At 46.9% G+C, this 15200-nt stretch overlaps 1 protein-coding gene across 2 annotated transcripts in view; it reads left to right on the forward strand.

Annotated features, from left to right (window-relative positions):
* Positions 1-15200, forward strand: part of COL5A1 (collagen type V alpha 1 chain) — a 175639-nt gene that overhangs the window by 81804 nt on the left and 78635 nt on the right. For both annotated transcript variants that reach the window (XM_061604403.1, XM_061604404.1), the window contains exons 12-18: positions 7092-7166; positions 7463-7555; positions 10199-10255; positions 10761-10814; positions 11526-11579; positions 12483-12536; positions 15091-15144. In XM_061604403.1, the coding sequence (XP_061460387.1) occupies positions 7092-7166; positions 7463-7555; positions 10199-10255; positions 10761-10814; positions 11526-11579; positions 12483-12536; positions 15091-15144 (441 nt within the window). The remainder of the gene's footprint in view (positions 1-7091; positions 7167-7462; positions 7556-10198; positions 10256-10760; positions 10815-11525; positions 11580-12482; positions 12537-15090; positions 15145-15200) is intronic.

Raw genomic sequence — 15200 nt, forward strand, 5'->3', positions numbered from 1 at the left:
AATGCTGCAACCTTTCCTCGTAAGGGAGTCGCTCCACCCCCTTGATAATTCTGGTTGCCCTCTTCTGAACCTTTTCCAACTCTATAATATCCTTTCTGAGATGAGGTGACCAGAACTGTACACAGTATTCCAAATGCGGCCGCACCATAGATTTATACAATGGCATTATGATATCGGCTGTTTTATTTTCAATACCTTTCCTAATTATTGCTAGCATGGAATTTGCCTTTTTCACAGCTGCCGCACACTGGGTCGACATTTTCATCGTGCTGTCCACTACAACCCCGAGGTCTCTCTCCTGGTCGGTCACCGCCAGTTCAGACCCCATGAGCGTATATGTGAAATTCAGATTTTTTGCTCCAATATGCATAATTTTACACTTGTTTATATTGAATTGCACTTGCCATTTTTCCGCCCATTCGCTCAGTTTGGAGAGGTCTTTTTGGAGCTCTTCGCAATCCCTTTTTGTTTTAACAACCCTGAACAATTTAGTGTCGTCAGCAAACTTGGCCACTTCACTGCTCACTCCTAATTCTAGGTCATTAATGAACAAGTTGAAAAGTACAGGTCCCAATACCGATCCTTGAGGGACTCCACTTTCTACAGCCCTCCATTGGGAGAACTGTCCGTTTATTCCTACTCTCTGCTTTCTGCTTCTTAACCAATTCCTTATCCACAAGAGGACCTCTCCTCTTATTCCATGACTGCTAAGCTTCCTCAGAAGTCTTTGGTGAGGTACCTTGTCAAACGCTTTTTGAAAGTCTAAATACACTACGTCCACTGGATCACCTCTATCTATATGCTTGTTGACACTCTCAAAGAATTCTAATAGGTTACTGAGACAGGACTTTCCCTTGCAGAAGCCATGCTGGCTCTGCTTCAGCAAAGCTTGTTCTTCTGTGTGCTTAGTTAATCTAGCTTTAATAATACTTTCTACCAGTTTTCCAGGGACAGAAGTTAAGCTAACTGGCCTGTAATTTCCGGGATCCCCTCTGGATCCCTTTTTGAAGATTGGCATTACATTTGCCACTTTCCAGTCCTCAGGCACGGAGGAGGACCCGAGGGACAAGTTACATATTTTAGTTAGCAGATCAGCCATTTCACATTTGAGTTCTTTGAGAACTCTCGGGTGGATGCCATCCGGGCCCGGTGATTTGTCAGTTTTTATATTGTCCATTAAGCTTAGAACTTCCTCTCTCGTTACCACTATTTGTCTTAGTTCCTCAGAATCCCTTCCTGCAAATGTTAGTTCAGGTTCAGGGATCTGCCCTATATCTTCCACTGTGAAGACAGATGCAAAGAATTCATTTAGCTTCTCTGCAATCTCCTTATCGTTCTTTAGTACACCTTTGACTCCCTTATCATCCAAGGGTCCAACTGTCTCCCTAGATGGTCTCCTGCTTTGAATGTATTTATAGAATTTTTTGTTGTTGGTTTTTATGTTCTTAGCAATGTGCTCCTCAAATTCTTTTTTAGCATCCCTTATTGTCTTCTTGCATTTCTTTTGCCAGAGTTTGTGTTCTTTTTTATTTTCTTCATTTGGACAAGACTTCCATTTTCTGAAGGAAGACTTTTTGCCTCTAAGAGCTTCCTTGACTTTGCTCGTTAACCATGCTGGCATCTTCTTGGCCCTAGCGGTACCTTTTCTGATCTGCGGTATGCACTCCAGATGAGCTTCTAATATAGTGTTTTTAAACAACTTCCAAGCATTTTCGAGTGATGTGACCCTCTGGACTTTGTTTTTCAGCTTTCTTTTTACCAATCCCCTCATTTTTGTGAAGTTTCCTCTTTTGAAGTCAAATGTGACCGTGTTGGATTTTTGTGGCAATTGGCCAGTTACATGTATGTTTAATTTAATAGCACTGTGGTCACTGCTCCCAATCGGTTCAACAACACTTACATCTCGCACCAGGTCCCGGTCCACACTGAGGATTAAGTCCAGGGTTGCCGTCCCTCTGGTCGGTTCCATGACCAACTGATCTAGGGAATAGTCATTTAGAATATCTAGAAACTTTGCTTCTTTGTCATGACTGGAACACATATGCAGCCAGTCTATGTCCGGGTAGTTGAAGTCACCCATTACTACCACATTTCCTAGTTTGGATGCTTCCTCAATTTCATATCTCATCTCAAGGTCTCCCTGAGCATTTTGATCAGGGGGACGATAGATCGTTCCCAGTATTAAGTCCCTCCTGGGGCACGGTATCACCACCCACAATGATTCTGTGGAGGAGTCTGCCTCTTTTGGGGTTTTGAGCTTGCTGGATTCAATGCCTTCTTTCATGTATAGAGCGACTCCGCCACCAATACGTCCTTCCCTGTCCTTCCGATATAGTTTATATCCAGGGATAACCGTATCCCACTGGTTTTCTCCATTCCACCAGGTCTCCGTTATGCTCACTATATCAATGCTCTTCTCTAAGACCAAGCACTCCAGTTCTCCCATCTTGGTTCGCAGGCTCCTAGCATTAGCGTACAGGCACTTGTAAGCAGTGTCTCTCTTCAAGTGTCTTTGGCACTTGTGGTTAGGCCTGTGGTAATTTTGCTCTTCTGAATTTATATCCTGTGCCCCTGCTCTCACAATGCCTACTTCTAGGCCTACCCCTTTTAAAATTTCATCATTTCTTTGGTTTTTATCCCAGGGGGGAGGTTTATTCCGAACCGGACCTTTCTCAGCTCCTGTCGGGTTTTCCCCCTCAGTCAGTTTAAAAGCTGCTCTGCTACCTATTTAATTTTAAGTGCCAGCAGTCTGGTTCCATTCTGGTTCAAGCTTCATTCTCTTCCATGTTTCTGAATGTTTCTGATCAGGCTTTCCTTCTATCTGAGGTCCTTCTGGGAGGAAGGGCAGGATATACATTTAATAAATAAACAATGAATAAATAAGAAAGGTGTATGGTTACTTTTCTGAACAAATAAGTAGGTTATGCATGCCAAAATGTTGCTTAAAAGAAAGGAGATGATTCATAATAGATAATGTTGCTAAAGTTAAATGTGAAGTATTTTAAATAGTTCCTCCCTTTTTTGCCATTTAATCTTGAATGCATCTCAAACCAGGCCTTTGATCCTTGTGTTAGCTCGCCCTGCAACTGTAAAACATATTCCCACCTCTTAAATTTTCAGAGGACACTCTTGGCCTTATTACTCTAACAGCCAAACTTTTTTTTCAGTCTAGTTAAGACATATCTAGAAACCAAAACTGGGATTTGGCAACACTGATAGCCAAGTTTAAATGCCCCTCCCGGCTTTGCAGTCCATTGGCAAGAATTCAAACTGGACAACACTGGCTGCAGGAAAGCCTTTAGCATTTTGCATTGGTGGAATTTTCCATTTGATTGCGGAGATAATTTGGTGCTTGCGCCATTTTTGTAACACTGAGGTAGAAATTCACACGCCGTCTGATTGAGGCAGACTGTTCAGTCAGATTTTCCACACAGAGTTGTGTCTCTACCCAGACAAGGCCCTGGTTAAAAATGAGAATTTTGGGGAAAGGAGGGGGAATAAAGCCAGGCTGGATCCTTTAATAAGAACTGGCCATGCTCCTCTGCTATTATTTCATATTCCCACTGGGCGCTGTCTTATTCCAACGGGTTCCAGCTGTCCTGATTTCCAGGGGCAAGTCACAGTTTCCTGGTCATGCACTGCCCCTATTTTTGTCACGGCTCACAAACCCGTCCGGTTGCCCTACCCTGCGGAGGATTCAGATGAGGAGGAAATGCAGGTTTTGGGGTTTGTCAGGATACAAGCCTGGTCAAAGGGAGAAGTTGTGGCTACCCACCCCATGCACCTTTTGAACAGCAATAGGCCAGAGGAAGTCACGGACAAGAACTGATCCTACTATAAAAAAACCTTCCAGAGCGGCTTTGGGCTGTAATCTGAAAAATCAAGGGATGATTGTTATTTGGGGGTGGACCATAGCTCTGTGGCTGAGTGCCTGCTCTACACGCAGACGACCCCAGGGTCAGTCCTCAATGGCATCTCTGGTTAGGGCTGGGGAGGACCCCTGCCTGAAACCCTGGAGAGCTGCTGCCAGTCAGTGCAGGCAATACTGCGCTAGATGGATCCAATGGTCTGACTTGGTAAAAGGCAGCTTCCCCCATTCCTCCTGACCCATTGCTTTTGGCTCCAGGCTCCTCTGGGCCGTATCTCAGTCGCAGGGCTTCCTTCTGCCCTCTGTCTCGTCCTGCCAAACAGGAGCACTGAGGTACTTGCTACTTCCCCGGTGCACCCGCTTGTATTTACGACTCTTTGAGGGCCCGAGAATAATCTTCCCAGCGGTGGCGACACGGCGGAGCATGAAAGGCTCTGCTGTGCCACATCGATCCTGCCTTGCAAGGAAGTCAATATTGCAGCTTGTCCTGTCAGCGGGGGCTGAGCTGAGCAGTTCTCCGTGCGGCTTGTTCAATTACGGCTCCCGGCACTCTCAGCGGTGGACCCGATTCCCTCTGGGGACCATTCAGTTCAGAGCAGGGATGGGAGTGGAATTTGCCCGGCCTGCTCTTTGCCACAGAACGAGTTGCTCTGATGAACTTGCTTGCAGGCTGGCTGCATCCACTGGCCAAAGAAGGAGTGGCTTCAGAGAGCTTGCACCCCCCCTCCCTCTGATCGCTAGCAACAGTTGCCAGTTGCCCTGGGACTGGAGCAAGGAAGTGAGCCACTGTTTTTGCAAGAACACCAGAAAAGAGAAGGCCAGCCTGGCCCACTCTATCGGCCGGAGAAGAGGCAGGTGCCGAGAGCTTGCTAAAGAGCACTCTGCTCCAACAGCCAGTCCCCTGGGACTGCGGAAGCGAGGCCCCATCCATCGCCCAAGGGACGAGAGCCAGCATTCAAGCAAGGATGCCAGCACAGGAAGATCAGCCTGGACCCAACTGGATACAAATACCCTCTTATAGCTCACTGCTTTGCTTCTGGCCCGGAAGAAACTATCTCCTTCCTCTACCTGTGTAAGCCTGATCAAGGGAGTGTACTGAAGGCTTTCCTGTCAAAGGCGGTTCCCACGCCCCTGGGCTGTTTCTGAAAAGACCTTTGTCTGTTTCCACCACCTGTCCGACCTTACAATCTACTAATAGTGGCTCCATGATAGTGGGACAGTGGAATCCGCTCCAGGTTTTAGTCTGAACTTCCAAAGAGCTGTCCAGGGTGCTTCAGCTCCTTAAAAGTCCACACTAAAACTCGAGGCAGATTCTACTGCCTTGCGGACATGGACCATCAGCCGCCACTGCAATCTATGAGCTGTCAGTGGAGGTGCAGTTAGGATTAGCAAAAGGTTCAGGCTGCATACAAATCCATCCCTCTCCTAGAGGTGGGCAAATCTTCCCTTTGAGTTTCTGTTTTTTGTTTTTTGCCAATCTTAAATTTAGTTCACTCCCATTTCCACCTCCGTTTAAGGTTGTTTTGATGGTGTAAGTTTGTCACCCTTTGAACTTGCATTTTTCCTAATATACACACTTTTGCAAGCAAGTTCTCCTAATATCACACACCGTGTATATTCTCTAATACATAGATGTTTATGCTTTCTCGTAATATTAGCTTCTATTTTCTCCGAATATGAGCATTTTTGCACACATTTTCTGGAAGGGGGAACTGCATAGCAAAATTAGGAGACTGGATTTTAAAGGACTGCTGCACATTTTCAGCATTTGTTCAGGAGGTGCAAATTTAGTAGGCTTGCACGAAAACCTGAACTACACTGAATTTCATCTCCCAGCCCTCTGGAATCAGTTACCAACTGAAATTAGGCAGGCACCTAACATTTTTATATTTAGGTGGCTGTTGGAGACATTTCTGGTGGGTTACAACAGTTTAAAATGCAACATTAAAAACAACTCAAAATCACATCACAAAAAATAAGCTAGGTCCTAAAATATCTCAGGTATCCAAGGCTAGAGGAAAGAGTTGCTTCTTCAGCATTCACCCAAAACTGTACAGTAACACAACTCTGTGGGAAGGGCGTTCCCCAACTTTGGGGCTGCCACAGAGAATGCCTTCTCCCAGATCACCACCCCCTGAGTGTCCTGGCCAACCCCATTGGATTCAGACTCAGACTCACTGGTGTGTTTTTCCATAGATCAGCTTATAGATTATACAGCACTCTGCGTCTCTACACAAGGATAATTCAGCATGACTACTCAAATGAAGACACTGTCGCAGCAATTAGACATGCCCCTTGAGACCCTTGAAGGAGGCTCAGGGCAGGTTCTTTCTATTTGCGTGGGGAAGTTTTCTCTGAACACATCTGTGTGAGCAAACACACACTCCTACGCACAGATTGAAAAGCTGGCACTATCTACTTGCTTCTGTACATCAGCCATCATGCCCTTGGCAGCGGCAGCAACTCAGCTAGACCCTCCTCAGATTCCACCTCTGCCTAAGCCTCCAACTCCTCCTTCTCTGGAGAAGGGAGGGCAAAACTGAGAGGCAGGCAGGGGCCGGCTGAATTTCGGACAGCATTTCCTCAGCTGGATCTGAAACTACAGGGGTGGAGCTGTCACCATCTAAACTGCTGAAGTCTTCTCCTATTTCAGCCCCTCCCGCTGCAATCCCCAGGGTCCCATTCCTCCTCCTTCTCCTGATCACCGCAACAGGAGTCTTCCACAGGGCTCATAATACTCAGCTTCTGAGGGTGGTGGAACTACCCAGAGGGTCCCTTCTGCTGATCTCAACACTCGGTAGGGAAGGAGTTGGTCTCTCAGATATTTGGGACACAAGCCATTTCTTCTGCACCTTACATTAGCTTTCTAATCTTTTGCATTTTGTTTTTTGATTTACTGTACACCAGCTAAGTGACTTTTGCTTGTGAAGCTTATAAATCTGCAGATAAAGATCAATAAAAACCCTCTACCCTCTCCACCTCTCTCTCTCTCTCTCACACACACACACACACACACAGAGGTTCTGCAAGGAAGAGAGCCAACTGGTAGGCCTCTATGGGTTATTGAGACCCAATGGGTTATTATTTTAAATGGGTCTACTGTGGGTAGCTTTGGCATTTGTATATCCATAGTGCGATGCAATCTCCCCAGTATCCATAAGCCCAAAATGGTTGTGTCTGAATTTTTTTTTAATGGCTGCTCCGTATTCCTGTCTGTTTGTAGGGTCCCCCCGGACGGGCAGGGCTCCCCGGGGCCGACGGTTTGCCAGGACCGCCTGGGACAATGTTGATGCTTCCGGTGAGTATATTGTTAACCAGCAATTTGGAGGGTGGCAACTAGGAACACGTCTCTTATGCAGGTATTGGGTGTCATCTGACATAGCATCTTTGGGTCTCGTGCTGAATGGTTTGTGTTCTCTCCTTTTTGTGTGGGTGCATTTCAACTTGTGCTTCATTTCATGCGAGAGCCTTCCCTGCCATGCCCCAATGGGGATGAGGCTACTGATGTGCCCCCTCGTTCCCATTGGGCCACTGGAACTGAACAAAAGCTGCCATTCTCCAACTGACCTCTTCTCCCTGCTTTGCCCTCCGCAGTTCCGGTTCAGCGGGGGAGGCGACAGTGGCTCGAAAGGTCCCATGGTGTCTGCTCAGGAGTCCCAGGCGCAAGCCATCCTGCAACAGGCCCGGGTAAGTGGAGGGCACTGAGCTCGTCATCTCCTATCGCTTTAACGCATGTCTGGGGCCCAGAAGGCACCTGGGGCTACTCTGCAAAGACAGGGTGTCTAGTCCATGCTGGGTGTGGAGGTGAAAGGCCACATTTCCTCAGAGGTAATCTGGAGGTGGGACCACCCTGATTTTCTCTGGATTATAGAGGAGACCCATTGAAATGGATGAACCTAATTTAGTCCTATCCCTTAACTTCAATGGGTCTACTCTGAGTAGGGCTAGAATTGGAGGTGACCCTGTATTTTTCTTCCACCCCCTTCCTGACCCATAAGATTGGACCCTGATTAACACATACAAATCCCCTGAATCTATTTTATATATGTTTGTATGTTTTTATGCTATTTTATTGGTTTTAACCTGTATTTTTCTTTTAACAAATATTGTATCCAGTCTACTCAGAGGAGACCCATTAAAAATTGATAGACATGACTAACTTGGGTTCATTAATTTCAGTGGATCAGTTCTGAGTAGAACTTGCATAGAAGCTGTGGGGTGGTGGTGATTGTTGCTGTTGTTTAAAAGTGTATGCCGCTTTTCCATATAAATATGCTCAGAATGGCTAACAACGGAACAACGAAAATGCAGGTCACTACATCAGTGACAATCGAACACTAAGTCATTCAAAAACACAACAATCCGACAAATAACTCAGTTTGATTGCATGAATGTTATAACGTCTCTAGTCATCATAAAACATCAATTAAAACATACCAGTTAATGACACATAATAGTTACATCTCCCCAGGTTCAGGTGTTACAATCGCTTCTGGTTGCTGGTTGTGTTAGTGGCCATAAAACGGACCGTAGGAGCCTATGGCACTGTTAAGAGTGGCTCTGCCATGGATCACCCTTCTTGGAAAGCCGGGGCGAGCAGGTGTATTTTAAGCAGGCGCCTAAATGCCAGTGCTGTAGGTACATGCCTGGTATTAACTGGGAGTGTGTTCCAAAGGGCAGGAGCCACCACACTGAAGGCCCTGGTCTTAGTGGCCATAAGACAAACCTCAGGAACATACGGCACTTTTAACAATGTCTGTCCCAAGAATCAAAGTGACTGGCTAGGGGTATACAAGGCAAGGTATACCCACATTTGTATGGCCTGCTCAGATCTATGCTTACTGTGTGGCTGCATGGAATTTAAATCAGGCCTTGAATCCTGCTGATTTCAGCTAATTTTTTAACTTTTATTTATTTCTCAGCAACTTGGATTTTGCCTCTGAGACCAAAACTGTGTTCATTCCCCAGTTGCCCTTTTAATGGGGGAGCAGTTAGTTAAACACACAGCACACAGTTCACTAAATAATCTAGCATTTCTTCACACATACACAACTATTGCTGCTCTGGGTGGATTTTAATTACCAGAGAATGCAGATAATTACAGGTCTTTTAAGGGATTGAATTCTTGCAATGGAACAAATTTGTCCTGGCGACGTTATAAAGTGTGGACAGGCCCATTACCTGCCAAAAGATTTATTGACTCTGCCCTGGCTACACGACTTTTTAATTAGACGTTTAAAACAAAACACAACACAAAAACCCCTAGATTATAACATTTTTGAAGTTGCATTCTTGTTCTCTTTATATAGGGAACCCTTCCCCAACCTGGTGCCCTCCAGATGTTGGCTAATATTCAAGGATCATGAGAGTTGTAATCCGAAACATCTGGAGAGCCCAGGTTAGGGAAGTCTGACATAGGGGTACCAATAAGTAACTAATTGTCCCAGATCTGTTCTCCAAATGTCTTTTTTACTTCCATGTAATGTTTAGTATTCTGCATTGGTTGCAATCTGCCTTTTGGGAAGGGGTAAAAATTGAACAGCCTTGATCATTTATGACCGAGACGCTAATCTAGCATCAGAACATCAGAACAGCCTGCTGGATCAGGCCAGAGGCCCAACTAGTCCAGCATCCCGCTCTCAAAGTGGCCAACCAGATGCCCCAATAGGAAGATTGCAAGCAGGACCAGAGCACAGCAACACTTTCCCCAAGTTTGAATCCGAGCAACTGGCATTCAGAGGTAGACTGCCCCTGGGCATGAGGGTTCTGCTGTCACAATACACCTCTATAAGAAGAGCCCAGCTGGATCAGGTGAGTGGCCCATCTAGTCCAGCATCCTGTTCTCACAGTGGCCAAGCAGGTGCCCCAATGGGAATCCCACAAGCAGGACCGGAGTGCAACAGTGGCTCACCCCTCCAGTCATGGTTTCCAGCAACTGGTATTTGGAAGCATACAGCCTCCGACAGTGGGAGGAGAGCATAGGCATCAGGGTTAGGAGCCTGCATGGTGCCTTCTAGATGCTTTTGGACTCCAGCTGCCCTTAGCCAAGCAACATCTGGAGGGCCCCACTTTGGCTAAACATGCTCGAATCATAGGCAGGCTTTCTCAGGAGTTAGTCTCATTGAATGTGGGGTTCTCTTCCAATTAGGCATGCACCGGAGCAGGCTGCAAGCCTGCAGTCACCTGTGCCTGCTTTCTTGGGAGTAAGTTCCCCTGGAATGTCACGGGATAAACTTGCTTCAGGGAGCACCGTGTGGCTTCACCCTGCGAATGGCTGTCTTCAAGTTGCCGTGCACAGTTTTCACATGCTTTCCATCTCTCCTTCTGCAGCTGGCACTGAGAGGACCAGCTGGTCCAATGGGTCTTACCGGAAGGCCAGGACCCTTGGTAAGTAAGCAAAAATCTCTAAGCAAGATGCCGCCTCGCTGGCTTCACATTGGGGAGCATTTTTATTAGAGCAGAACTAGGAGGAAAGGGGTAGAAATTTGGGTTGGTTTGCCTTTAAATGAGAACCTGCCTAATTCACACTTCCCAAAGCAAACCGTGAACCAAAACATGGGCATCTCTTGCAATTTGTACTTTCCCGAATTTTGCGATGCACTTCTCCAACCGAACCACGCACCAGGGGACGTGTATACAAGGAGAAAGCGTGCATGAAAATGCACACGTTCATGGAAATAACTTAGGAAAATGCATTACCTGTGGGAAAATTGCTCGTAGTAAATGTGCTCATCAGGAGACGTGTGTGTGAAAATGATGGCAAGAACACAAACTGCCTTCAGCCCCATCCACCATGGCCAAAGGTGGGTGGTTGGAGTTGTGGGCGGGCGGTAAGGATTTATTTATTTTCATTATGCCATGTACTTTTCCCCTAATCCTCCTTTTCCCATAGGGACCCCCAGGCAGTGGAGGAATCAAGGGTGAGGCAGGCGACATGGGACCCCAGGTATGTCAGAAAAACACACACACAATGTCATCTGATAGGCCTAACATTATTCTGAGGCAGGTGCCCATGCTTCTGTCGTGAGCCATGGTAGCCGGGAGTGGACCGATGCACGGGGGGGGAGGAAGACTGGGACTGGGACGTCCCGGCCGGGGAAGGACCCTGGGAGGAGTGGGATGTCAAAGCAGCCCCCACTCCAGGCATTCACAGGCCACCTTCAGGCATCCCAGACACCCCCCAAGAGGAACCCTCGGCCCGGCCCCTTACTCCTCTGCTACCGCCGCCACCAGACAGACCTCCCCCCGCAGAGGCAGAGGGTGGGACTGGCACAGAGATCCCCCTTTGCCCAGGTCCAGGAGGTGGGCACAGTGGGAGATTCAACAGTCCCAGCTCAGGAGGAGTTTGTGCTTATGTGCCTGCCTCCAACCGTGACTCGGGGTACACGCAAGCAGGGGGCTGGCCGGCTCTACTTAAGTTGGGCAAGGGGGGAGGGTTAGTTGCTGAGTCAACATCTTAATGCTGCCAAGTTGTGCCTAGTTAGATAGAGAGGGCTGCTGGGTTCTAAGTAAGCTGTAGGTTGATCCATGAAGTGCTCTGAACAGAAACTTTCTCTTGCTTCAATAGAAGAGAAAACTACAGCTGTGTCTGAGTCTGAGTTCCTTGAGTTCGGGCAGGACAACTTCTTATTTTTCTCATTGATTCCGTTTGTTTCAGGGTCCACGAGGCGTTCAAGGCCCTCCGGGCCCATCAGGAAAACCAGGACGCCGGGTACGTGAGAAAAAGAAAACTCTTTGCATGGTTTTGTGAACTTAACATGCTAGCTGCTGAGAGGCAGGCAGTACAATTGGGTCTCTTCACGCCAAACCATTGGAACCACCTGTAGCTGTGAAGGGTTACAGACATGAGTAAGGGAGCAGTTGGAGAGAGTGTTAGTGATCGTGTTGGTCTTGCAGGATGAGGGAGGGAGAGAAAGAGAGAAAGCTCCCATCAGCCCCAGCCAACATGGTCCTTCTCAGAGTAGACCCATTGAAAATAATGGACATGATGAACTGAGATCCATTCATTTTAATGAATTTACTCTGAGTAGAACTGAGTTGGCTACAACTCTTGATCAGTATATAGAAAATCAGCTTGGGCTGAATGTATCTCAGGTTAGTCATGCTCAGAGTAAACATATAGAAATTGATAGACATGACTAACTTGGGCCCATCTTCAGATTGTGACCAGATACACACTCTGTGGCTGAGTGCACACACCATACATTTAAAGCACATGGGCTTTCCCCAAAGAATCTTGGGAGCTGTAACTGTAGTTTACCCCTATCAGAGCTACAATTCCTAGCCCCCTTAACAAACGACAATTCCCAGGATCCTTTGGAGGGAGCAATGTGCTTATGTATGGTACAGATGGAGTCCAACAATTGCTGGAGGGCCGAAGCTTTCTCGCCACTGGTGTAAAGCTTCTAAATTTTGGCTGCATGGTAGGGGGCGGGATTCAGCCTTATTTTTCTGGGATAAAAATAATGCATCACGCAACCTGCTGACCTGCAGCCAACTGCAGTCACAGCAGCAGTCATGAGACTTGAAACACAGCCTTCGACACAAGAATGGATGCCTCTCTGGTATTGATCAGGCCCCTTGTGGCTTAATTTCTTCTCTTCTCTCTTTCTAGGGACGCGCTGGCAGTGATGGAGCGCGAGGGATGCCAGGCCAGACTGGGCCAAAGGTAGTTGAACCACAATGTTTCACGTCCCGGTTGTATCCGTTACTTTTTAAAAAGTCACATCTGTTCTAGGAAACACGCCGTTTACATGGAGGAACTATATTCCAGATGGGGCGATACCACTGGTCACAGATCCGGAGCCCTTGAAGCTCCAATTCCCAGAGAGACATCTGCTGCGAATTTAATAACCGTGTACAGCCTTTGTATTTGTGTTTACATCTGGAAAGAAATCTCCCTTTTTCTTGCCTTCCTCCTCCCTCCCTTCGGAGTTCACTCCACTGTCATCAAAAGAGGCAGAAGCCATTAAACGGTGAATTTGAATGCAGGGAAGTTTGCCTGGCAGTTTAAGTGCTTGATTATGTAGGTACTTATCATGGAAATAGATGGGGGTGGGGGGTGCAGAGAAGGAGATTGCAAATCATTGGTCCCAGACATGCTACAGCCACTCTTTCTTAATATCCCAACAAAGAATGAACATTAGGCAGATGTTGTGGAGGGGCGGGGTGGGGAAGTGTCTGTATAATTGATTACCATGTAAAGGTGTGCGGAGATATTCTGGAACCTAAGAGGCTTGTCGTTCATCAGCTCACCTTTTGTGGGTCCTCCCACGGCAGTTTCGATTACTTCCACAATCGCACTAACCATCCATCTTTTGTGTTCACAAGATGAGCTCTGGGGGGACTTGTTGGATTCAGGGCAGAAGTACACATGGAAAAGGATTGTCACCCACACTGCCAGCCCCCTTGCTGCTTTCCCCCACCTCCCTCCCTCCCCTCAGTAATATCTTGCTCAACTGACCTTCTGGTCTGACCTCACAATGGTGATGAGGTTGTGTTTCCCTGGCAATGCAGCCAATGATGTCAGGAAAGGGGGGGTGTCAGACACATAATGAACCACCTGAGGACACAGGGTAATTTGAACTGAATGTTGCAGAAGAGGAGAGGAATGCAGGCAGCCCTGAATTCTTTGCCATGTGCTATTGTGCCCTTGGGTGTGAAGTAAATCCCTCTCCACTGTGAGCAGGCAAGAAGAGCAGGCAAAGGGAGGTGGATTTCTCCAAGCAATACTGGTTATGCTAGATTGGGGCAAGGAGGCTTTTTCATTCCAAGGGGTGCATTCCCTCATGTGGAACCTTCCCAGAGCCACATGCAAGTGGTGGGCAGGGCCACAGGAAAAAGGGGGTGGAGCAATGGATGTGAATCTTTCCTTGTGCTTTAGGATACAGTCCAAAATTCAAGGTTGGATTCAATTAAGTTCTACTCAGAATAGACCCACTGAAATCAATGGACCTAAATTAGACATGCCCATTATTTCCAGTGGGTCTTCTCTGAGTAGAACTAACATTGGATACACCTCCCAGGTGCATGTGTGCACACACATACACAAACTCTCTCTCACACACACCTCCATAGATAGAAGATAGAAAGCTGAGTCAGGCCCTTGGTCCATCTAGTTCAGTATTGTCTACACTGATTTGCAGCAGTTTTCCAGGATCTCAGGCTTAGGACATTTATTTTATTTATTTATTTAATTTAATTTATATACCGCCCTAAGCCCGAAGGCTCTCTGGGTGGTGTACATAAAAGATAAAACAAGCACAGTGTATAAGTACAATAAATACAATAAATCAAGAACCAAAAACAAACAAACAATAAAAGAACCAAACAACGTCCAAAATACAGAATAATAGTGGAATACTGTTAAAATACACTTTAAAATGCCTGGGAGTATAAAAAGGTTTTCACCTGGTGCCGAAAAGATAGTAGCGTCGGCGCCAGGCGCACCTCATCCGGACTTACCTGGAGATACAGCCAGGGATTGAACCTGGGACCTTCTGCATGCAAGCAGGTGCTTTGCCACTGAGCTTACAGCCCTTCTTCATGCTTCACAGATGAAGGAAACGTTCCTACCAGGCAAATGTTCTTGAGGAAGTGCTCAAGGACCAGATAGTGAGACCCAGAGAGCCACATCTAGCTCCTGGGCCTGAAGTCCCTCACTTCTGTTACAGATCATGGATAGGGAACCTATGAGCAGTGGAGACTAGTGGTTCTGTTGTGAAGGGGGCAATGAATCCACTCCAGGCTTTAGTCTGCACTCCCAAGGAGCTGTCCAAGGTGCTGAAACCTACTCCTACAATCTCCACTGCCTGTGACCCTCTGGGTCTTGTTGGAATACACTTCTGATTTGTTCCTAGCCAGCACAGCCAATGGTCCAGGATGGTGGGACATCTATTTCCACAACATCCAGAGGGCAAAGATTCCTCTTACAGATGATCTTGTTTTAAAAGCTTAAATGCCATGTCCTAAATATCTGGTAACTTAGCACAGAATTAGATGTTGCCCCAAAACTGTGCCTGCTGCTGCTGGTGAAACAATGCCCTGAGATGAGACACCCTCCCTCCCATCTGCCCTTGGTGGTTCACACACTTGCACGAAAAGCTTGCAAGGAAGGTTTTGCCCTGGTCCTCAGAATGTCCACTTACTTACATCTTCTAGGAAGCAGCGGCTGGTTTTTCTTCCTTTTTTAAAAAAAATCTCATTCTAACCTTTTATTGTAGGGTGACCGAGGTTTTGATGGTCTGGCCGGATTGCCTGGAGAGAAAGGGCACAGGGTAAGCCCATCGCAGTTTTTCATTTTGTTTTGTCTGGGTGACCTTACATGCAGTAG

The sequence above is a fragment of the Rhineura floridana genome, chromosome 20 (assembly GCF_030035675.1).
Source record: "Rhineura floridana isolate rRhiFlo1 chromosome 20, rRhiFlo1.hap2, whole genome shotgun sequence".
Taxonomy (NCBI): Eukaryota; Metazoa; Chordata; class Lepidosauria; order Squamata; family Rhineuridae; genus Rhineura; species Rhineura floridana.